This window comes from Electrophorus electricus, chromosome 11 (genome assembly GCF_013358815.1).
Source record: "Electrophorus electricus isolate fEleEle1 chromosome 11, fEleEle1.pri, whole genome shotgun sequence".
NCBI classification, from domain to species: Eukaryota; Metazoa; Chordata; class Actinopteri; order Gymnotiformes; family Gymnotidae; genus Electrophorus; species Electrophorus electricus.
In genome coordinates this window covers 11,732,491-11,756,104 of record NC_049545.1, presented here as the reverse complement: position 1 = coordinate 11,756,104, position 23,614 = coordinate 11,732,491, and the positions used below count along the sequence as shown (strand labels likewise).

Here is a 23,614-nt window from a genome sequence, read left to right as displayed (position 1 = left end):
ACATACGGAATCCTAAATGTAAATGTATTTAACCAAATGATGCGGTACATACGGGATACATGCTCGGTCCTACACTATCTTCCCTACTGTCGCCGCTACTCCAGCACGTCTGCGGCTGAGACCATAGACGAGTCCAATCATCTTTATATTCAGTTACACCGCCGTGAACTATACGTACATTTAGCACCCGTAGTAAAAATGACCTAGAATAACTTTTAATTATTTCTCTTTCAATTCTGATAACTTAACAATAATTCACGATACACCCAAACAGAATTTGTATTTTAAAGTGAAAAACGAAACACCCCCGTGTATGAAGCTAATGCGATCGTCTGGTGCTCTTTTGCCTGTCACGTGGGACGGATGTCCTTTCGCCACTCTTTGCAGGTTAAACATGGCTGCGCTCTTAAGATCTGCCCGGGCACTGAACCTCTCGGCTTCCCCTTTACTGCAGATAAAGAGGACGAGCAACCATAGACAAACTATTAGTCGCTTTTACAGCAGGACGGTAGGCGGTAGAGGAATTGGAGTTTGTTCGCGACAAATCATCTCAGGATCATTCAATGTGAAGAGGTAGGTTTTACACACGCGTGACGCCAAGCCAGCCATGCTTGTTTGGGAACACGCAGTTTGTCATTGAGCTCGGAGGACAAGAAAATAATTTGGAGGGGGGAGAAAAAACCCTAATTTTGATAAGTACCTGTTAAAATGGCGCTCTCGTTCAGACCTGCCTTTCTTTCGGGCCGCTGTAATTCTGTGATTTGGCGCATGGTCTCACTTTACTAGGTAATGCAGCTTGTGTAAGCCGTCGCTTAAAAAAAGCAATGTCTCATTTATCCACTTACGAGCCAGTAAAGTGTTCTGTACGACTTTAAAACGAGTAATGTAGCTCAGTAGTTAAGGTACTTGACTTGTAATCAGAAGGTTGCTGTTTCAAGCCCTACCACTGCCAAGTTGCCACTGTTGGGCCCTGAGGAAGGCCCTTAACCCTCAATTGCTCAAGTTGTACTCAGTCATAATTGTCGCTTTACATAAAAGCGTCAGCTAAATGTCGTAAATGTAAATGATATCTTTATTCCTTTAGTTTTACCCTATCCCTGAACCAACTCATGACTTTTGTGTTCCTGTATGTGTCTTATAGATTATAGCTAGTATATTCATCTTGAAAGTGAATCACTTTTTTTTCTCTGCAGCAAAATGCATTTCTGAGTTTGTGTACTGTCTGTTTATTAGGTCAATGGGTCAAGGTCATTATCCATCACACGTATGCACTTGTATTCCTGTCCGCCTCACCTAGGAAAATGCTAGTAGGCTACCCAACGCTAAATAGTACTGTTGTCTTCTGTGTTAAGTCTCTCACCATGCAGCTCAGCTTGGCCATGCTCAGGGACGAGGTACTATGGGACGCCTGCAGAGCAGAAGGTGGTCGCCCGAGATGAGCCTAGTCTAGGTGTGCGCAACAAGCAGTCCCATCAGTTTGACTGGGCTCTCGCTAAACTAGACAGCTCTGTCAGAAGAACTGGCCGTGTCACCAAATCGCTACTCCAGCGCATCTTTCATGATATCTGCCGAACAGGTACTGCACGACCACGTTGTAGCGTTACACAGTACAACGATTCCGTAATAAGTGTTATAAGTGTTACGCAGCGTCGATGAGTTTTGATGGAGTTCAGGGTTGTGCTGTTGACCTGTTCACGGACCACTGGGAAACCGTCCTGTCTCTCCAGGCTACCCCAGTGGGAACCAGGCCCTCCTCCTGCTGAGAAGCTGCGGCTCCCTGCTGCCCGAGCTGCCCCTGGCGGAGCGCACGGAGTTCGCCCACCACATCTGGGGGAAGCTGCTGGAGCTGGGTAAGAGGCTGCCAGCGCCCTCGCCCCTCCTGCCAGAACGAAGCCCTATGCGCAAGTCCTTTTCAACAGAAAGGGTTCTGTTCCAGGTGCCGCCTACGATGTCAGCCATTACAACGCCCTGCTGAAGGTCTACCTGCAGAATGAGTTCAAGTTCTCCCCTACTGAGTTCCTTGCCAAAATGGAAGCAGCCAATGTGCAGCCCAACAGAGTGAGTGAAGTCTGTCATGTGAACAAGCCTCTCGCTACTCGTGGAAGTAAAAACCAAATAATCAATAAAATGATACCATGGAGTGAAGATAACATTTCAGATAAATAACATCAATGTAATAGCAGTAATAATAATTCTGCCACAAAACACCATACATCCCTATATACTGTTCCTCCGCAGTCTACAAAACACCATATAGCTCTATATACCGTTCCTCCGCAGTCTACCATACACCATACATCCCTAAATACTGTTCCTCCGCAGTCTACAAAACACCATACATCCCTATATACTGTTCCTCCGCAGTCTACAAAATAAAAATAATACAAAGCATAATTGCTTTATTTTTAAATGCCCACATGAATGAAGTAAGGTAAGTCTAAATAAAGCATATTTAGAATTTTAATGTAAAGGTTGTACAAAATCAACAAATAAAAGCAAAAACGGGAAATGACAAATATTTCGTTGCAAGGTCTCAATTCTTACATTTTAAAAAATAAATAATAATAATTCATATGTATTACCTTCCACCAAAATAAAATAATCATATTATTGAAACAGTAGTAAATATTTATTATTACTATTGTTATTGGTAATGTTGTGATTAGAAATATATTCAGAAAATTTGGAGTTCCATCACCTCATAATTGGGTCAAACACGGACAAGTTAACAGTGATGATTCTCTGTTGTCAGGTAACCTATCAGAGACTGATTGCAGCATACTGTCAAGTCGGTGACATTGAAGGTGCCAGGTGAGAACTGACCTGAATAATAAATAGTTCCACAAAAAAAGATGTCCAATTACAAGCTAATACATGTGATCTAAAATAGATGTGTGTTAGCTGCTAATCAGTAGCTGATTAGCTGCCCACAGTTTTTGCTGTTTGATCACCGAGTTGAGCTTGTGTTTGTGCGTGCGTGCAGCAAAGTCCTGGGTTTCATGAAGAGCAAAGACCTGCCCATCACGGAAGCTGTGTTCAACTCCCTGGTGACGGGGCACAGCCGGGCAGGGTGAGGCACCTTTGATGCGCACACCAGTGGCCTTCTGTCATTTTCTCCATCTGGCTGTGCATGTGTAATTGAGCGTGTGCTCTTGCGCAGAGACATGGAGAGTGCCGTGAACATCCTGTCTGTGATGAGGGGCACAGGCATCGATCCAGGGCCGGACACCTACCTGGCGCTGCTCGTAGCCTATGCTGAAAAGGGAGACATGGATAAAATCAAAGAGGTGGGGGCCTGGTGGTGCATCAGTGCTGAACACAACCGATAAACACTTGGCCAATAACGGTATACTGTACGCGCTGTACTCTTCTTGTTCGGAAAACAAGAATTTCATCATATTGCGATTTCATAACTCCGCACCCGTGCGACTGTGGATGTGAGGGAGCTGTGTTTTGCTGGCTCACTTTACCCAGACTCTGAACCAAGTGGAGAACACGGACATCAGTCTGATGGACAGAGACCTGATGCAGGTGGTGTTCACGCTGACCGTGGCCGGCCACCAGCAGCACGTGCCAGAGGTCCTGGAGCACCTGCGGCATGACGGGGGCTTTGTGCCAGGTACCTCCACCAACTCACTCTGCCCAATAAGACCTGCTGCATGGCATCAGTTGACTTGTGATTTATTTAGTCCTTTTTCTTTTTCTGTTCGAGAAGCAGACTGACTTTTCCCAGCAGTTTTGCGCACAGTTTTTAAAACCCTTGTTCGTCCGTGTGTTTCGCCCATAGATGCTATGAACCTGTGTTTGAGCCTGATTACCCAGGGTCATGAGAGCACAGCGTTTATGCTGCTGAAAACATTCCCCAGTGTGCAGGCGGATTCCCAGAACAGCAACGGCCCAGATGTGGGCAACTTCTTCCTCCGGCACTGTGTAAACACAAACAAGGTGAGGCTCCTGGCGGCCTGCCCCGCACGCACATTAGAAATGACCTGGCAGGCCTTTAACCCAGGGCGGCTCGCTAAACCCCCCAACTTCATGATTACGTCCTGGTCTGGCCAGTCCCACAGATGGGTTCACACTGTTAACTCTATGCATAATACCATGCGCTTGTGCATGTGTGTGCCCTAATTTTGCATACGTGAGTGAAAAAATCTTAAAATAATAACTCGTGTCACTCACTTTTACAGTCACCTGAAGAGTTGGTTGGGTTCTGCAAAGGTCTGATGGATTCCAACCTACACGCTGCACCGATGCAGTTCACACTCTACTGCGCCCTAGAGGCCAAGAAGATGGGTGCGTGGGCGCTGTCTGCGATATTTTCTTCTTTTTTTGGTAGGTGTCGAAACGGAATCCCTCTTGACTCCCTTTTCCTTATTCACAGCTCCAGCGATAGAAGTGATGAAGACGATGAAGGAGGAAGGCCTTCCCATCAGACCTCACTACTTCTGGCCTCTACTCGCCCAACATAAAAGAGACCAAAACACCGCAGGTGAGTCCCGAGAGACCCCTGGGGCGGCTCTGTTCAGAGTGAGTTTGAGTAACTCTCCTAAAGCTGCTTATTACTAGCAGTGCACAACGAACCTATTCAGAGATTTTTCACACTTCACTAACTACAGTTAACACAGATCCCTATTCAGTTATTTTAACTAAAAGCATTTTTAGCATTTTATTTGTCACTAGGTGTTGGAGTTTTTTTGTCGCTGAAGTATTAAATTTTAAATAGCTACAAAAATAGTATAGGCTGCCAAGCTTGAAGTTGTACTAACATAATTATCTGTTACAAGAAAAATCCTCCTCTTAAACTCTCAGGGTGTTTCAGAGCATTTTTAGGTTTGGAGAGGATATGTATTACTGGTTTTCTTTTCCACGCTTTCACTGGATAGTAGACTGGTAACAGTATGTTTGAAACCTTTTTCATGGATCCTGTAGCCCCAGAGGGAATCCCTGCACTCTCATAATGGGATTATTCATTAATTATCCTGGATGACCTACTCATCTACTCTTTTCTTTTTTTTTCCTAATGCTACATGTTTATAACATGGTTATAGCATGTTCCTCATCATAGTGTTTTTGCAGCAAGATTTAGAAGATAGCTGCCCAAACATCGTGTTCGCATTTACAAATCGTTCTGCATGTTGCAAGCCATCTGAACTCGCTGGAGAACGACACACACACAGTTAGGAGATCTGGATTATTCACCAGGAGGTGAGAGGTCGTCCTGCCTCAGTGACTTGGTGACCATTTAAGAAAAAGATTACTACTTACAAGAAGGTTCTTGCTTGCATTCAGGATGTTTTCGACTTAACGTCAAGTTTTGCATAGTAGTCTTGTAAGAGACGAAACCTTAAGTGGAGTTTTTATACATTTGATCTCTCCGATTGTGGTATTTTTACCATTCCAGATGATGATGAGGTTTGGGCTTTCAGATGTTGGCATGCTTTTATAAGCCAGCAGGGTTCTCACCCCGCCAAGCAACTTGCTGGACCATTTATCAAAAGCAAAATTTTTCACACTGATTTTTCCTGCTTGTTGGCAGTAAACCTTATACTGTGCCTGTGTGGGAGGGGGACACACCATGGTGGCACTTATATGACAGAATGCGGAGTGACTGAGTCTCATGTAAATGCATCCGCTCTGAGGGAATTCACTTTGGATTATGCGTCCTGCTGTGCATGGCCATGAAATATTAAGCGCCACGTCACTTTGTGTCCACAGGTGTCACTAGCGGGCACACACCCACCCCCAACCAGTGAGCGAGAGATGTGGGGGGAAGGTGTTGCATTTTGATGAGCTGCAGAATTGGGCAGGCGAGTTTGAGCGAGCATATGCTAACGCTGTGTCCCCAGCCGCGAGCAAACGTGGCCTGTCACTTCGGAGGGGCAGGTGGCTCCAGGGTTGTATGTTTGCCAGTGCGTTCCCTCTACCGACCTCCGCGTTCAGTCGTGTTCGTGCTCGTATGAGCTGCGCTCGATGAAAAGCTGCACCAGTCAGGATCTCCCCGAGTTTACGAGGACATGACGGAGACGAGAAGCATGAGCAGGGAGGGTGTGTAATGGGGCCTGGTTCTTACCGCGACGTTTAACCTTATTTAAAGGAGTTCAGCAGTTTACATCTCTGTAACTGGATAACTTAAGTCCGAGAGAAAATCATCTCCGACAAAGTCTGAGATGCAGGTAGGAGCAGGTCGCATGAGTTAGATTCCCAGAGATTTCACACAGTTACATTTTTCCAATTTTTTTTTTCCCCCATTTGCGGAATTTATCTGAAGCTTTTATCCAAAGCGACTTACAATTATGACTGAGCACAACTTGAGCAATTGAGGGTTAAGGGTCTTGCTCAGGGGCCCAACAGTGGCAACTTGGCAGTGGTGGAGCTTGAACCAGCAACCTTCTGCTTACTAGTGAAGTACTTTAACCACTGAGCTACCTGTACGTTTGTTAGTTGCTCTGGATAAGACTGTAAATGTACAGACCACAAATCTTTGCACCTGACAGTCTAATGCCTTTTGCTAAAAGTGAAGAATTTGCATTTGTTTTGTTTCGTGTTCTGTGGATTGTTCCCCTCCCCCCCTTAATCAACCTGGATGAATTGTGACCTTTAACCTAAAGCATGTCTTGGCACACTTGAGGTTGTCCTGATTGTTGGAGTCCCCTAAATAAATAAATTTAGTGCGTCAACAAGTGCCTCCTCACTCTCTCGACCCCCTTCCTGCTCCGCTCACGAACCTCCTCTCAGCGCGCCGATCCCGGCAGCTCGTCCACACCGCACCTGCGGTCCCTTTTCTCTGCCCCAGCGCGTGTGGCCCGACACGTCCAGGGACCAACCCGCAGCAGTGCCCCAGGGAAAGGCTCCATGGATTATCGAAGGCCATGCGGGCGTGCACCCTTCATAAAAGGAAAGAAAGACAAAGGGCTGAATTGTTGGCAGAATCCGGCGGCCCATCGAGATCAGGTGGGAAGGAGCGCGAGCGGCTGGACAGAGGAGCGTTGGGGCGGGATGGACGCTCACCCCAGGCGCGTTACCTCTACCGCAGGCAGGATTTAATGGCAGCTAAAAGCAGCCCTGATCTTTTATTCAGCCATGGGGGTGGATATCGGCAGCTGGGCGGGCCTCCACTGGACAAGCACGGAACCTCCCCCATTCTTGAAAATCGGAGGCCCTTTGTTCTCCTTCGCCACGGCGTGTGCGCGCACTTGGCGCGAGCGACACAGCCCAGTCCCTGAACATGTTCCTCCTCCCCGGCTCGGCCCGGGGGTTGGAGTGCAGGGCTCTGCCGGAGAGCTGGGTTTGGGGCTGGGACGGCTCAGGTGCCAGGCTGTGGGAGCGACGCAGCCGCCGTAACCTTCTGCGCGCTGCAGCGCCCGCGGCCGAACGCCTCCAGGCCTGTTTTATGTTTGCGCGTCGCCTCTTTAAAAGGCGCAACGCGGCCTCCTTAGACCTCTGGTGCCCGGTCGACCAGGGCGAGGTCAGGAACGTGTAAAGGTGGAAAGGTGAAGGCGCGGGTCAGGAACGCTGCCTTTGGCCTGCGGGTGCCTGGTCCCCCGTTTTTCATGCAGCCACCCACTCCGCGGTGCTGCTCTGTTCCCCCACAGGCACGCTGGAGGTCCTGAAGGCCATGCAGGAGCTGAGTACAGAGCCAGACATCGACACCTACTGCAACTACGTCCTGCGCACCTTCCCCTCGGTGGACAGCGCCCGCACGGCCCTCGCGGTATTGGGGTGCATGTGGTTGTGTGTGCTTGCGTGCATGTGTGTGCTTGTGCTGAGGCAAGGAGGGAGAATGAATTTGGTTTTTACCTGTGCCATCATGTGGTGCAGGATGCTGGAATCGCTGTGGATACTATAGCCTTTGTCTCAGCCGAGGTGCGAGCTGAGGCAGCCGAAGGAAATCTCGCGAGACTGTTTGCTTTCTGTGAGTACTTGCACCTTCTCTTTCTCCTTCTCACTCACGCAGTCTCTCATTGACACGCATACACCTACATGTTTGATACCTTCAGTTTGCCATCATGCTCAAGACATTCACCTCACACAACTGTGATGAGACGCACACTGAGGCCTGTGCGGCTTCCCCTCGGACCCCTGTGTGCTCGTCGCGCCATGTAGGTGATTTGACCGGTGGGGGTGTGTGAGACGTCTGCTCGTCTTCAGATGTGGGGTGGTGTGCGTTGTAAATGCGCTCATATTGGTACTCGTATTTGAGCAGAAACAACTGCTGGCTGTGACACATTTGCACTAAAGGCAGGGAGGGTTCCTCACTGGTCTTTCTTGGGTCTCTCTGCAGTATCCTCTCCTTCCTTGCCTGCCATTGACATTGGTGTTTTCAGAGGAAACCTGATTGCTGGCTTCAAGCGGTAAGTGTGTGTGTGTGTGTGTGTGTGTGTGTGTGTGTGTGTGTGTGAGACATTGGTTTCTTTATGTATATAGATACTACCTCCCAAAACCTATTTTTGGCAGCTATAAAGAGAGTTAGAATCGTTGTACTTTGAGATATGAAGGGGTGTTGTAACTGTAAATAGTCTTCTTAAGCAAGACAAGGTAAAAATGAACTAGTTGGAATCTTTCTCCTTAAGTCATGGACACACTACATGACTTAGTCGTCGCTGTACTGTTCACACTACACAACTTGCTTGGTATTGGGAATCTAGAAATTTGTTGTCGTTTGCACACTGCATGACACATTGCCGGCAAGGGATACACTGCAAGATGGATCCCATTTAGATGCAGTAGAACAGTGCAGGGCGGTTGTCGTTGGCGATGGTTGTCAGGCTGGCAATTGAGGTCGTCAGGACGTTAGATGGGGATGTCATGACCCTGTCTCCGTGGCAACCTGTGCCTGTCATATAGTCAAGGTCAAGATCATTTAATCGCTAATAGAGACTCACTGCTAGTGCTCATCAATATACACGAGCAGGACGGTGTTGTCAAGACCCAGTCGAGCAGCACTGGTTTGTGTCTGAGAGAAGAGTTTCTTGTTTCCAGGCTGTGTATTCATTACCAGCAAGCCTGTGAAATGCTGGATGTCTATTCATTAATGTGCACATCTGCAGTTGCATCCAGTCCTCTGACAGTCATTCCTGTAGCGTCTTCTGTATGTAAAAGATGCCAAGTTAGCTTAAACCTAGGATCAGTAGTCTTCAAGTGCGTGTGTGCGTGTTGGTAAACACTGGTACATCTGCGTGCATGGGTCTGCTTGTATTCCTAACACTGCTGATCCTCTGCTGCCCCCTGCAGGTCAAGCGATGTGGAGAACATGGTCAACGTAAGCATTTGCATCCTACTTATGGGATTTTTCACACTTTAACTGGCCTGATTTGACCCTGCACCTCAGTCAAGCAGTCTGTTTCAAGTCAGACATGTAACAACAGGACAAACCTGAGAACTGGTGGTGTCTCGTGATCGGCGGTCACCTCTAACAAAAAGCATATAATTATTCACCTCCTCGACTTGAATTTTTTTCTTTCTTATTTATTTGTTTGTTTATTTATTTTTATGTATTATTTGTGGTCTCTTGTTTCAGCTCACAGAGCTTCTTTATAAAGACACCCGCCTTAGCCAGACAAGCACAGGCACTGGAGGTACTCCTACGGCTTCTTTCACTGTGTTCATACGCTCACAACTTCTCTGTCTGGTAGTGCCATGCTTCCTGGCTTTACTACAACAGTGCGTGTGCACACTTCTTAGGGCCCTGGGACCGAGCCGCACGAGATGTCAAAAATATCGGTTTTGCAGTTATTTTATCATTTTGCAGAGTTGATTTGTTGCAACCGTTTAATGATTTTTGGACAGCTCTTACACAGCGTAAATCTGTAATATTGTTTTTGCAGAGGTCAGTTGTGTGAAAACATCTAGTGAACTGTGGATGGTGCAACTCTGATTTGGGGTTCAGATTATTTTGTATCAATGTGGGCATTTTTGTCTGTAGAATTAGCCTCGCTATCAAAGAATAATGCCAGTGGGTGGGGTGGCGAAGGGTGTGTGCGTGTGTGTGTGAGAGCGCATGAGAAGGGCTCTATGTCTCATCCCCTGTGTGTGTGCGATGTTTTCATTTGTCCACCACATATTACCCCACCCTTCAGTCAAGACTCTATCAATGCGGGCTCTCTTACCAGCCTGCGCGCGCGCACACACCCCTTTTTGTTAAGCATACTTTTTACTTGTCCATGTGTGCACTGGTAATCTCGTTCCTCCCCGCCCAGAAAACATGGCCTACTTTCTCTATCACCTCTTTGATGGAATGAGTGAAACTGAGGTGCAGGCCAAAGAGGAGGTCCTGAGGGAGTACCTCCAACAGCTCCACAAAAAGGTGCGGAGATGCACGCGCGCGCGCGCGCGCGCGCGCACACACACACACTGAGTGAGAGAGGGGTTGGTTTATTTGAGCTGTGCTCTGTGCTTGCAGGGTATCTGCATTCCTGTCAACATCTACAGAGGAATCAGGAACATCCTGGACTCTCACCATGTGCCAGAGCTAATTAAGGTCCCGCTTCTTTGTAACTGCTACACGGAGCTAAACCAGGAAGTGGCATCTTCCTCTCACACCTGTCTTCCTTCTCTTCCTGCAGGATGTTCTCACTCTCGTGTACAACAAAGAAGTCGAAAGCATCAGTACCATCTCTAGTGTAAGTATGCGGGGCTGCCTGCAGTGCCTGGTAGTCGGTGTGCATGTGCCAGAGAGAAGGAGCTGGGTGTGTGAGGGTTAATGACGTCCACTGCCCCTCAGGGTTTGGAGAGCAGGGTCACTCTGGAGAGGAAGTTAGAGGAGCTGAAGGCCCAGGGGTCATCTGGGGACAGCGCCGGAGCTGCCCTGATCTTCAAACGGCTCATCAGTGCCGTGTGTGCGGAAGAGGTGTTTGACTGCTCGTTTTCTCTCTCTCTCTCTCTCTCTCTCTCTCTCTCTCTCTCTCTCTCTCTCTCTCTCTCTCTCTCTGTCATACATTATCTGTCTGTCTCTCTCTGCCTCAAGATCAGCTTTCTTAAGTTCTACTCTTCTGCTCTGTTGGCTTCTGAAGTGTTTTGACCCTAAGATGTACTGAACAGCATCTCAAATGTTCAAAAACAATAAAGTGTGTGTGTGTGTTTTCTCAGAACCTGCCCCGTGCTCTGGAGCTGAAAGCTGAGCACGAGGACAAGATGTCCCCTAGCTGCTATGCCTTGCTCATCAACCTGTGCTGTCGTCATGACAACCCAGAGGAGGCGCTGAACCTGAAGAGAGAGCTGTGAGTTTCGAGTGGACACAGCGTGCACACACAGCCAGACCGTCTCCTCCCACTGTTTAACCGCCCACTGTCTGCGTGTGCAGGCTTTAGGGCAGTCTAGTGCCTAGCGGAGAATTAGCCAAACAGGGATTACTGTGCATCCCAGAATGATCTGTTTTGTGGGGCATTCGAGCCCTTAATCCATTTGAAAAAAGTAATGCAAAATGCAGAAGAGCCCTGGGCTTGTACCTGGGGGTCCTGGCACACGCTTGTGACGACCCTCCGTCATCCTGCTCCAGAGGGTAATTGGTCGACTCACTGGTTTCTGCCCAGTGGACATCAGCTATCGGGTTTGCCTCAGTTTGACTGCGTATAGCTGTGAAAAACGTGAAATGTGACGTGAAAATTTCCCGTAACGTAAGAAAATGCAGTCTGCAGCTTACAAACCTAATCGACCAGATTTTGTCTGGAGTGTATTATGGGATGGCGTGTACTTCAGGGGTGTGCTTGTGTTTGACTCCTCTGTCTAGGGCCCGCATGGACTCCGAGGCCACACTGGACGTCAACAAATATATGAGTCTGTTGAGGGTGCTGTCCAAACACAACCGGCTGGAAGGTAAGTCCACTCACGGGGAACACAGGCTAGAAATCCTTCCCAAAGACAAACATGTTTGAATGTGAAAATGGAAGGACCAGTGTTGCTTTAACCGCATCCCTACTTGACGCCATCAGTGTTCACGTTTTAATCTCAGCACATGGAAGGTTCGTCCAGGTGGAGTTCCCTTCAGGTGCATTAAAATGGGCGTCGTTCCTTTAAATGCTTTAAGGTGACTTCATGCATCGAGAGGGAAGGACCACCGAAATAGTCACGTACGGCACACTTTAATCTGTGCTGCGAGTGGAAAAGTGTTGAGGGGCTATTTTACATTATATATGAAAGATGCTTTCAGAGGGCTGCCAATTGCTTTCTTAGTTTTGGCAAAATTCGCACGAGTTGAGTGCGAGAGCTGCACTAGACGTCCATCTCTCCGGACAGCTGTGTTAATCAGCAATTACTTGAATTCCACGGTGGGTTTCTCCCTGCTCATGTAAGACACAATTACAATAAGAGTGTTTCCTCTTTGCTTTTGTGCGTGCAGTGATGGTGAAAATACACCCACGCTCCCTTTTCACCGTATGTGTCACTCTGTTCGCCCTCCCCCTCCGGACTCCTGTCACGGAGCGGAGGGAAAATTACAGGAGCGGCGGCACTTTAACGGAATTACCCAAATCCGTCCTGATCCTAATGGCATATCGCGCGGCTCCGGGGCGAGTGCGCGGGCGCTAGGCACACACGCATTTGCATGTGAATTCGACCGAGGGCGTGTACCCGGGGGGAGGGGGCGCGTGCGCGTCCGTGTCCGTCAGCGCGGACGGACAGGCGGACGGCCATTAGCCCTTCCGCCTCGTCTCCTGCGTTAACACGCCTCACTGCTCTGCTGTCTCCCGCATGGCTGCGGCAACCGGCTAGGCTCGTGGATCACGCCTCGGGCCGTGCCCGCGCACAAGCCATCTGGCTTCAGGCGACTGTCGTCTCCATTTTACCGTTTCTCGCAGGCCGTTTCTGTCTCCCAGAGTGACGCGGTGCACGGTGGGTGGGTGTGTGTGTGTGTGTTGGGGGGGGGGGTCAAGAATCTGCCAAAGTTGTTGTAGACAGTTTAGCAGGTTCCTTATTCTGAAACATCTCTGATGTGCACGATTAACGCGTGTTTGTGAGGTGAGAGCAGCACGAATGGGAGGCTTCACGGGGCTGGTGTGCTGCAGGACTGCCCCCAACTCTCCACAACTGCCCCCCAAGCCCTGAGCTACCAGCAGTTTGTGTGTCTCAGCGCAAGCATCCTGTTGAGAGTGCGCAACAGCAGTTGTAATCACTCGCGGGGGCCACCGTGGCCAAGTGCAGAGTGAGCGTAATGGAGCGGAACCTTACCAAAGCAGCCTCTTGAAACTCCGTGTTACTCACATGTTCTTCCCCCAACAGCGGAAGCGGATTTGCATAACAATGGGACGGACATGACAGGGAAATGAAGTGATGGTGTTTGGGCGGAGCTGTCACAGGCGGTTGTACGCGTGTCCGTAGCGAGCCACAGCGACCGACGCGCCGGGAGCCGCATGTTCACGACATAAACGCCCTCCGGAGGCGGTGCTCCGCGGCGCCTGGCCGGAAAGCCGCGTTCCACTCGCTCCTCTTCGCAGTCCGGCGCGCCGTGATTAGTATCGCCGGTGCAAACTGACCCTATCGGTATCATCCCATTAGGGAGTCTCTAAACACCGCGTAAACACGTCTTAATTATCTGGCTCGGTGACAAAGCAGCTGTTGAGCTCGCCTCGCTCGGGGAGGCGGCGCCGGCCGACGGCAGACCCTCACCCCCTGCCAGATGGGAGCGGCGCCCGACAAAAAGCATCCATTACGGCGGGGGCTCGGCGGCGCGCCTGCGACCACGGCCCTCCGGGTTCCGCCGGGCGCGGCGCCGCACACCTATAATTTGCCAGGATGCTTTTGCAACGAGCCGCGGGAAGGGGGGTTGGCGGGGGGGGTTGGTGGAAAAAGCCGCCCGCCATTGTGGGGGCCCCGTAATTGTAGTCTCGTTTAGAAATGCAAGTAGCAATTAGCGGGGAATTGGCATTATACGCCGGCATTTGCATTCCCGCTGGGTGTAAAATGTTGTTTTAATAGCGGTTTGTTTTCCCCACATGAAATTATCTAAGGGGCCTTTTATCACCTCCTCCCCTCTGCTGCTCCCGCCAGCGCTCGACGGCTCGGGTGCGCGGAGCTGATGGTGGGGCCCCAGCGCGGGGGACAGACCAGCCGCTAGCCCCCAGCCACAAGCGAAATCACACTGGGCGAGGGGCAGATGTAGCTGAGGGGAGAACTCAAGCTGTTATGGAGCGCTGGGCTCAGTAGTCTTTATTTCTTTCTTTTTATTTTTATTATTTGTTCTTGGCACACGACATGCCGGTGGTAATTACCACGAGGTGCAACTCCGCTGTAGGACAATACAAAAACATGAGTTTATACACGTAGAGTAAACAATATTCTTGAAAAGCGGTATCGTCTAGGTATGGAGCGGGCAGGGCCGAGGCCCGCGGCCTCGTTCGTGTCGGCCATCGGCAGGAATCGCAGCTGGCCTGACCTCTGTCTCTCTCGCCCGTGTCCAGAGGCAGTGGACATCCTGAAGGAGATGAAGGAGAAGGACGTGGTGGTGAAAGACACGGCGGTCGTCCTGCTCTTCCACACGTTCAGCGCGGTCGCCCTGAGGGGAGACGTCGCCGCCTTGCGCCGTCTACAGGACACCACCTTCGCGCTGGGCCTGGCCAAACCCACCAGCAACCTCTGTTCGCCCATGGTCACCATGTACCTGGAGAAGTGAGTGAGACCATGCCGGTGCCGCCTGCCCCACCAACCGGAGCCTTCCGGAAAGAAGGCCCGCTGGATGAATTCCTGCATTTGCAAGACTGTTGGGGCACGTCAGCTCGTCCAGACGTGGACGGCTATCGTTGCCTCTTGGCTAAAATGCGCTATGCAAATTGGAGCAGGGAGAAAAAGGCACTCTGCCTCTCTAAGCTGGCGGCTCGGCCCCGCCTCCTCCCCCAGTCTCCATTGGGGTCTATTTGCGAGAGGCGCTTTTAAGTAGATCAGCTCATTTGCATGTTAATTATGCGCCCTGTGCTAATTGCTGGATTTGCTGGGGACATGCAGAGCCGTGCGTAAGTGCCTTCCCCCTCGCGCGCCCTCCCTGCTGGGGAATACAGGGTTGTACATGGTGTTAGTCACACACACACGCGCACACACCCGTACGTACACACACCTTCCAAGGCTGTTTGTTTTCCTGTCACTCGAGTGGCGCAAACACACCGGCGCAACACGAGCTTTAATTGCTGCCTCGCACCCGATAAGCTTTTTCATTTAACTCTGCTTCATTAGCACGAAGAAACAGGGGGAATGGGGCAACACTCCACAGAGAGGCAGATAAGTGCTCGCTAACACACACACACACACACACACACACACACACACACACGACCGGCAGCCAAACTCTCTGGCTCCCGAGTTTGAGAAAAAGGCCGAGATGGAGAGCATGTCCGTACCTGGGCGTTTCAGTGTGGGCCCCAGAGTGTGCGGGCCCTGCTGAAAGTGTCCGTGGTGAAGGGCCCCTCTGCTCAGCCCTTCACTCTCTTCCTGTCCGGCCTTGGACACGGTCAGTGGGCGGGGCTCTGTTGCCATAGCGCCCAAACTTCCCCAGGCTTCACAGAATGCCCCCACCCTATGTTCTCCTCATCCATCTCTCTCTCCACCCCCCTCACTTTCTCTCCGTCATCCCTCTCTCCTCCTCGTCTAGGAAAGCTGCGTGGAGGGGCACAATGGCTCTGTGTGTCAGTATCTCGTCAGCGTGGCAGCTATAATGACTTAATGAACGCTTCTCTGTGGGATTAACTCTGACAGCCGTCAGCACGTCGCCACGACGACCATGGCCGCCACTCCTGATCTCTCCCCCCCACCCCCGTAATGAGCGGAACAAAGCCTAGTGGCAGGAACTTTTCTTTTGTGGAAGGAGGCTGGGAGGGACGTATTAACGGTAACAACAAGAAGGGAGGAGAACAGGCCTGTCAGCCATACAGGAAGAGTGTGGCACTTTTTTAATCCCTTTTTTAAAAAAATATTGTTATTAAGAGTGTGCTGTTCACACACGTTTGACAAAAGGCGCTTGTCTGAATTGGAGACGCGTCTGAGGAAGCTGGATTTGAAGAGCAGCGATACAGGTCTGCATGACAGCCTTGTCAAGTAACTAGACAACTCTGTCACCATGCCCTGTCTGTGACTGAAACTCAACCATGGATCACAAATCTCAGTGTCAGGCCTCAGTATTAAAACACACACGTGCGCGCGTGCACACACACACACACACACACACACACACACACACACACCCTTCCCTTTTAGCAGCCTTGCTCTCTCCCAGTTGTTCAGAGCGGATGATAACATGGATGCCAGTCTACAGAACAAAAGGGGAGGTGGGCGAGAGAAGGGGGGGGGGTTGGTGGAAGAAGCTTCAGAGAGGGGGATGAGGCCAGCTTCCTTGTCTAATTCTTCAGGTTCTTTGCGCAAAGCACTCTCTCGCTCCTCTCTCTCGCTGCTTTTTAAAAAAAAAATTTTTTATTATTCTCCTGCGACTTAATTGGCTGGAAAGTGCTTGACATGCAAAGTTGGTGACATTAACGGGTCCGTGTTGCGGGAAGGCTGAACGCTAGTGACAGCTAAATTGTATCCAGGGAAATTCTGAAGCCTTCAACATGGTTAAGTCTTTTTCCGCGGGCGCTTATCTGGTGGCGGGTTGGTTAGCGGTGGGCTCGGGGTGGGGGGAGAGGGGTAATTGCCGTTTGGGGTCGCTTCATATCATGGTGATGGTTCCAAAGATTTCTCTTAAAAGTTGCTTTCTGCCTGTTAGTTGTGAAATGGAAGGTTAGTTTAGGAATGTAATGTTGGGGACTGAGAGAGTTGTGAGCTCTGTGCAATAAGTGAATTGGTGTTTTTTCTGACTTTTGAAACATTTCATAGAAGCAACTGGATTTTTTATTTTTTTTTTCATTTAAAAAAAAAACCCCCACATTTTTCTGTAAAGGGTTTTTTTTCGCAGTTTGCTAATTGAAACTTTTTTGCTATCACATCTGTCTTAATGGGGTAATGGCTTCCCCCTCCCCCACCCCGTTGAGTGCACTGCTCAATCATCCAGGGCGCGTTTGAATTGCCTCTTGACTCCTGCTTGATGAATAATATTGGCGCGCTTCATTTCAATTAAGCTGATTGGCTGGCGGTGGCTGGATGGGGCAGGCTCCATCACTGCACTTGTTTTGGGTTTTTATTTTGGGTTTTTTTTGCACTCCCCCCGGGCCAAGGTCACTCCTGTCCGAGGCGCGCGCCCCTGCCCTGCTGCTTGGCCTCGCGGGCCGCAAACAGAACCCAAATTACACCTGTTAAAACCTCGCCGGTTCACTTTCCCACCCCGATAGCTCCCTCCACTAAACAACCCCCCCCCCCCCCATCCGTCCGCCCACGCCCTATCTGCTTTGACCTCCGCGTGATTGGCATGGTAATTACCCAATCACTCGACGGCTGCCACTACAGTCACAACAGAGCGATTGGGGTGGTGGTTTTCTCGTCTTCTCCCCTGGCTTTATCCCTCCGTCAGCCCTCTGGCAGGCGAGAGCCGAGCATTCGGCAGGCACGGGGAGAACGGAGGAAAAGAGAGAGAGATGGAGGGAGGGAGAGAATCGTGGCACGTGTAGTAGATCTAATTTTGTTGCCTTGTTCTGTCAAACAGCCTGTTGGGGGATGAGGGCGGGGGTGGGACTGAGAGGGGGGGGGCGTGGCCTGCAAGAAGCTGCTGACCTTAAGCCCGTGTCCTCACCAGTGGACCGTTCACACGTGATTGGTCTCCTTCCAAGTTCACCTCTACTGGGCCTCACGGGGGCGTGGTCATGTTCATGGTTTAAGAACTTCACCCAGGGAAGATTTTAATAGTAGGAATGAAAGTGAATTGTTTAACCTGCCTGTGTGTGTGTGTGTGTGTGTGTTTTTAGAGGAGACTTTGCTGGAGCTCTGGAGGCTGTTATGGAGTGCGAAACGCAGTACCATCAACTGCCCCGAATTCATGACGTCCTCTGTGGCATAGTGAAGAAGGGCGATACCGAGCTACTGCAGAAAGGTGAGGGACACACACACACACAGTTTATATGGGTGTTAGTCACATATTTGAGCATTCAGAGGGGTCTCTTGGGGGTCAGGTTGAAGAACCTAAATGATCATGGTTTTAATATTCTGCATCCCTGTCAGAGAAATGATGAGGGTTCCCCCCCCCCCCCAGCTGAGTGTGTTTGGAGTGTTGGGTGGGGTGGAGGACCACTACCCATCAGCCTTCCCTCCCTGTAACCTCCTCTACTCTTACTTAGACCTGTGTACCCTCCCCAGAGACACACACACACACACACACACACACACACACACACACACACACACAATGATTTCACTTTAAGTGACCTAGCCACATTGTGAGCACTATGAATGGAGGCTTTAGAAAGTCTAAAAGGAAATCAATTCAGCCTGGAATTATCTCCCTACTCTATTCACTGCATTGAGCTGCAGGACCCATCAGACTTGCTCAGTGGGCGAGTGGTGTGAGAAGGAGGTAGACGCGCTTCAAGTCTGTCACCAAACGAAGCGAGTGTGTGTGCGTGCATGTATGCTTGGAAGCGGACATGCATGTGAAGTGAGTTTTGAATGTGCTGTTAGCACACTGGGCACAGAGCCTGAGATGAATTCCCACACACTACTCGCATGCACACTGTGTGTGGGCATGGTTTTATTCAAGCTGAAAGACCCTCCCCTCCCCCACCCAACCCACTTCCCTGCTTACGTACACATATTCTCTCTTGCACTCAGCACACACACACACACACACACACACACACCTGGCCGCCTGGCGGAGTGTGATTGTATTGAGTGGTGCTCTAGAAGCTGCTCTTTTGAAGAAGTTTGCCCAGCCTGCAGGAGAGCAGCAATAATGAGCACCAGTGAAAAGTGCACCCGCAATTTACATGCAGATGTGTGTGTGTGTGTGTGTGTGTGTGTGTGTGTGGTTTTTTTCACTCTTGTTCTCCCTGGGCAGCCATGGATTTTGTGAGCCAGCAGCGGGGCGAGATGACCGTGCTGTACGACCTCTTCTTCGCCTTCTTGCAGACAGGTCGCTACAGGGAGGCGCGCAAAATCATCGAGGTGGGACATCGCCATTGTGGCCAAACTGCACAGCCGTTTAAGAGCCTTAATTCCAGCCGCGGAGCCACTTCTTGGGCCAAATTAGTCCGAGCCTGAATCTCAGCCCTGAGCGTTCGTGCTCCGGCATCGCGGTGTGTGGGTTGGGGGGCGGGGGGGTTGTGGAAGTGTGCTTTACAGAATCCTTCCCTAAATACTCACATACTTGCATGCTCACTCTTAGACGCGCGAGCGCACACCCACTACGGACTCCCAGTTCATACACGTTCTCGCACATGCTTGCAAGACCAGACCAGTTCTTCAACAGTGTGGTTGTGTTTGATGGTGTGGCAGGGGATTTTCCCCTCCCACAGCTCCCACAACCAGGCTGCGTAGGGCTCTGGAACAGTCCCAGGGAGCACTTAGGCCATGCTTGCTCCACCCATCCGCCTTGCCTCCCTACCTGAGGCAGCAGGCGGGCCTCCTCTCCTCTCCCCTACCCCACGAGACGCTGCAGGACAGACAGCAGGACCTCGGAGGCCCTTGCGTTTAAACTGACAGCTACGTGTCCCGTGTCGACAGTTTCTGTGTAAATGGAACACTTTTGGTCTGTCTCTCATGGCCTGCTCCGAGATGCTGTTGCCCCCCTCACGCTCGCCACACTCACTAATGGGAGCTCTCATAGCAGAAGTGGGAGTGGGCTTCTCACGACCGGCCACAGGGTCAAAGGCCCCTCTTGCTCTACTGGCCTTTGTCCTGTAGCACAAGGCCTCGGCTGGCTAATTAAAATCAGCACGGCCGCATCCAGATGCCAGCGGTGGCCTGGTTGGAGGCAGCGGGTGTAGCGCTGGAGTGCCCGGCGGGTGAACCTGTTATCTGTAATTGTGAGATTATTAGTAATGGCAGGTCATTAAGTGAAACGGATGTAAATGATTTGATGTAATTAAGATGGTTAGGTAGCAGTGCGTGAGCAGTGTTCTGTGTGAGTGCCTGCCTGAGTGTGTGACCTGTGTTTGAGAGGCACATCAGGGTGAGGCTATTTTTAGAGAGGTGACATCTCTGATTCAGGCATACATTTGGTAATGGTAGTGTCACACCTTAGCAAGCAATATATTGCAATTCAATGAAAGAGGCTTTTCTATATTTATTGTACCTCATCTATCTTTGCCAGTAGTGTGTGTGTGTGTGTGTGTGTGGGGAGGAGGGAGGTAAGTGAGAGGCTTAGGTCCAGATTAAGGGTGCATTTTTATAGTTCAGATTCCAGGCCAAAGCAGAACCTGATACATTGTCACACAGTCCTGGTTCTCCTAGCGTTCACACTGACCAAAAGCTGTGTAAAAGTCATATGGCTATGTACCATCCTGACTGAATGGCTTTGACGTATATTTTTTTGACGATAACTATGATAATACCGTCCCAAGAGCTTTATTTGTATATGAAGAACGTGTATTTGCTTTATAGACCCCAGGTTTGAGGGCGAAACCCGGGCGACTGCAGTGGTACGCTGAGAAGTGCATTGGAAGCAATCAGGTGAGGAAGACACACACACACACACACACACACACACACAAGCTCATAGTTGCCCCCACTCCTTGTGGCTAGCCTTCCTGACCCTGTTGTGTCTCTCTCCTCTGGTAGATGGAAGCTCTGGAGACAATGGTGGACTTGACCGCGAAACTGTTCGAGTGCGACCGAGATGAGATGTACCACTACCTGCTATGTCTCTGCAGTAAGCTCTGCCTCTGTGTGAATGTGAGCGTGAGAGAGTGTGTTAGTTTGAGTGAGGGAACGTGAGCATGTGTGTGCATGCATGTTTATGGCAATGCACAGCTGTGGCGGCGTGTAGAGACCCAATTCATGCGGTGGCGCTGTATTGCAAATCAATCAGGTGTGTGTGTCTGTGTGTGTTTAACAAAACTGCAGTCTCCGAGGCCCACACACACACACTTACCCTCTCAGCACTTGATTGTTCTCACAGCGTGGAACTGAGTGGCAGCAATAGCTTCCAGCCGAGAGATGAAGTGCGTGCGTGTGTGTGTGCGCGTGCGCGTGCATGTGCACTTTTTTTTCTTTTTTTTTTAAACCAAAGATATACTTGAATATGACTCTGAATAGAGCACACGTCCTGTTCCGCCACCGTCCCATGCTCCGCTGTCCCTCAGGCAGTCCCCTGCGGGCTCACGCCCACCGCAAGGGGACTTCTTTCTGCAGCTGAAACTGATACGTCCTCGTCCTCAATTGTGCGCACTCTCTCCGGCCACCAATCCGCCTTTATGCCGCCGCAGTGAGCGTGCAGGACGCGGACTGCGTGGTCGAGTGGGCAGGGGCGGAGACCCGCCCTCCGAATTCAGCTCCCCTTTCGGGGCGCGTGCGTTCACGTGCTGATGTTGTATGCAAACGTACTCCTCCTGTCCCCCAGAGGACACTAACGACTGGAGCAAAGCAGAGGCTGTCTGGACAAAGATGCAGGAGGAGAACGTCATTCCACGAGAAAGGACCTTGCGCCTGCTCGCAGACATCTTCAAGACCAACAACCAGGAGGTGCCCTTCGAGGTGCCTGAGGTAAAGCAACCCAGCAGTGTCACAGCGTTCTCTTCTGTGGCCTACGCTGTCCTATATACCTCAAGGTCCTCTGCGGGTCTACGGGGGTTGCACGCTGTTGCCCCAGCAGTGTGTCTCGAGTTTTTCGCTCCGGTCACACGACCCGTCAGGGAAACACGACGCTCGGTTTTCAGACTCGCAGCGTCTTTACTTGTGCCAATCTGAAACAGCGGCGCTGTCAGAATAAGCAGCGTGTATTTTGTGTGTGTGTGTTCGTGTGGGTGCTGTCTCCTGTGCGCAGATGTGGTATGAACAGCATGAAGCTAAAGAGCATCATGAAGCTGTCAATGGGGAGAGAGCAGCTTTCAGGGCTTCCTCTCTAAAAGAGGCGTCTCCCTCCCGCTATCAGCTCAGAGTCATGGCTCTCTGTAAGAAGAGGAAAGTCCAAGGTATGTCCTTTACTGCCCAACATTGACTGCATTCTGTTTACGGTTCTTAAAAGATGAAAATCTTGTTACCGGTATTTGTGATGTGGGGGGAAAAAAATCCCCAGAGTTGCTATAGCTTAGTTTTCCATGTGACACATGCAGCTGTCAAAGTTACATTTTAGATCAAGGCTAGTTATCAGTCTGTAAATGTTCCCTGCTGCTGATGGCAGTTGGTGGTCACTAATGTCGTTGGGTGCTGTGTACCATGCAGAAGCCTATAACGTGTTGAAGGAGGCTGAAAGGCTGGGCAAGGCCCTGGTCCCTGCCTGCTACGATGCCCTCATCAAGGCCTTGCTATCCTCCGGTAGCATGGAGGACGCAATGGCAGTCAAAGACATGTGAGTCTCATCCACTGCCCTCTCTCTCGCGCTCTCTCTCTCTCTCTCTCTCTCTCTCTCTCTCTCTCTCTCTCTCTCTCTCTCTCTCTCTCTCTCTCTCGTCTGGAATGCACCTCAATCTCTCACTGTCTCACGCGGTGTCAGGGTCATTAACCTAGTTCTAGCCCCCTGTGTACCTGCTTAGAAAGTCTGCTCCAGCTGAATTGGGTAGCTCCTTAATCTGAAGCTCTCGCGCATACAAGGGGTGTGCAGTTTGCCCTTTTGTTCTCCGCAGAGCTTGGCCAGACATTTGCTTTTATGGCATTTAGCAGATGTCCTTAACGAGAACGACTCGCAAAAGCACTTTAGTTGTTCATCTCAGAGCATCGTCAAGTTGCCTGCATAGGTTGCGTCAGCGCTGCAAGCTAAAGTCCGGCGCTAGAGGAAACGGCACGAGTGCAGTTACGGAAGACGGGTCAAGTGCAAACATAGAAATGTTCTTATGAGTGCTTGCTCGGATTTAATTAAAGTGCTTTTCATAGATGAGAGTCTTCCGTTGGCGTCTGTAGACAGCGAGGTACTCCGCCGCTCGGCCGGCTTGTGGAAGCTCGTTCCACCAGTCTGGTGCCAGGATGGAGTCTTCATGCTACGAGCCCGGACGTACTTGAAGGGCTTGACGTACAGATGAGGTTGTGACCATTGCCATCATGTAGGAGGGAACAGATGATGATGATGATGTTGTTTATTCTTAATATTTACATTTATATAGCGCCTTTCCCAGACTCAAGGATGCTTTACAGTCAGATATCATCTTTTACTTATACACACCAATCTGTTTTTGGCCTTGTAGGCAAGCACCAGAGTATTAATCTGATACGAGCAGCTACAGGAATTCGTTTGGGGGTAACATGGAAATACACAAAAAGGCCTTTTCTGTTTCACAATCCTTCTGTGATAATGGAATGGAGGAATGGAGGCTGAGTTTGCTCTTTGTGTTATGCTGGAAGATCTCTGAATGAGGGCGGGTATCCCGCACAGTATTGTGAGATCTACAGCAGGAGTCTTGGGCAGTTTGTCCAGTGTGGGAGGGGTCAGTCCTCAGAGTGTTTTGATTGGGCTAGAAGCCTTACTATGCTTTGTTTAATGAAACTGAGAAGAAGGTCTGGAAGACACATTCCTGCTAGTTTCATTTTATTAATGCTTCTCTTCATGAATGGTTTGTTGTGTTTGTTTGTTTTTGTTTTTGTGTGTATTGTATGTTTTCTAACTTTCTCATCCAGGTTGGGGGTG

General features: G+C 50.2%; 1 protein-coding gene across 1 annotated transcript in view; it reads left to right on the top strand.

The window, feature by feature from the left end:
• Window positions 1-371: 371 nt before the first annotated feature.
• lrpprc (leucine-rich pentatricopeptide repeat containing) overlaps window positions 372-23,614 on the top strand; it is a 29,711-nt gene continuing 6,468 nt past the window's right edge. The window contains exons 1-30 of the mRNA XM_027011538.2: window positions 372-573; window positions 1,353-1,576; window positions 1,728-1,850; window positions 1,937-2,058; window positions 2,753-2,811; window positions 2,984-3,070; window positions 3,161-3,287; window positions 3,475-3,619; window positions 3,788-3,945; window positions 4,188-4,293; window positions 4,382-4,489; window positions 7,593-7,711; window positions 7,819-7,912; window positions 8,282-8,351; window positions 9,232-9,259; window positions 9,518-9,575; window positions 10,197-10,303; window positions 10,400-10,477; window positions 10,563-10,619; window positions 10,721-10,846; window positions 11,086-11,216; window positions 11,726-11,811; window positions 14,391-14,598; window positions 17,811-17,935; window positions 18,896-19,002; window positions 20,440-20,508; window positions 20,617-20,707; window positions 21,398-21,540; window positions 21,821-21,968; window positions 22,219-22,345. Coding sequence (XP_026867339.2) covers window positions 395-573; window positions 1,353-1,576; window positions 1,728-1,850; window positions 1,937-2,058; window positions 2,753-2,811; window positions 2,984-3,070; window positions 3,161-3,287; window positions 3,475-3,619; window positions 3,788-3,945; window positions 4,188-4,293; window positions 4,382-4,489; window positions 7,593-7,711; window positions 7,819-7,912; window positions 8,282-8,351; window positions 9,232-9,259; window positions 9,518-9,575; window positions 10,197-10,303; window positions 10,400-10,477; window positions 10,563-10,619; window positions 10,721-10,846; window positions 11,086-11,216; window positions 11,726-11,811; window positions 14,391-14,598; window positions 17,811-17,935; window positions 18,896-19,002; window positions 20,440-20,508; window positions 20,617-20,707; window positions 21,398-21,540; window positions 21,821-21,968; window positions 22,219-22,345 — 3,410 coding nt within the window. The 5' untranslated portion in view covers window positions 372-394. The remainder of the gene's footprint in view (window positions 574-1,352; window positions 1,577-1,727; window positions 1,851-1,936; window positions 2,059-2,752; window positions 2,812-2,983; window positions 3,071-3,160; window positions 3,288-3,474; window positions 3,620-3,787; window positions 3,946-4,187; window positions 4,294-4,381; window positions 4,490-7,592; window positions 7,712-7,818; window positions 7,913-8,281; window positions 8,352-9,231; window positions 9,260-9,517; window positions 9,576-10,196; window positions 10,304-10,399; window positions 10,478-10,562; window positions 10,620-10,720; window positions 10,847-11,085; window positions 11,217-11,725; window positions 11,812-14,390; window positions 14,599-17,810; window positions 17,936-18,895; window positions 19,003-20,439; window positions 20,509-20,616; window positions 20,708-21,397; window positions 21,541-21,820; window positions 21,969-22,218; window positions 22,346-23,614) is intronic.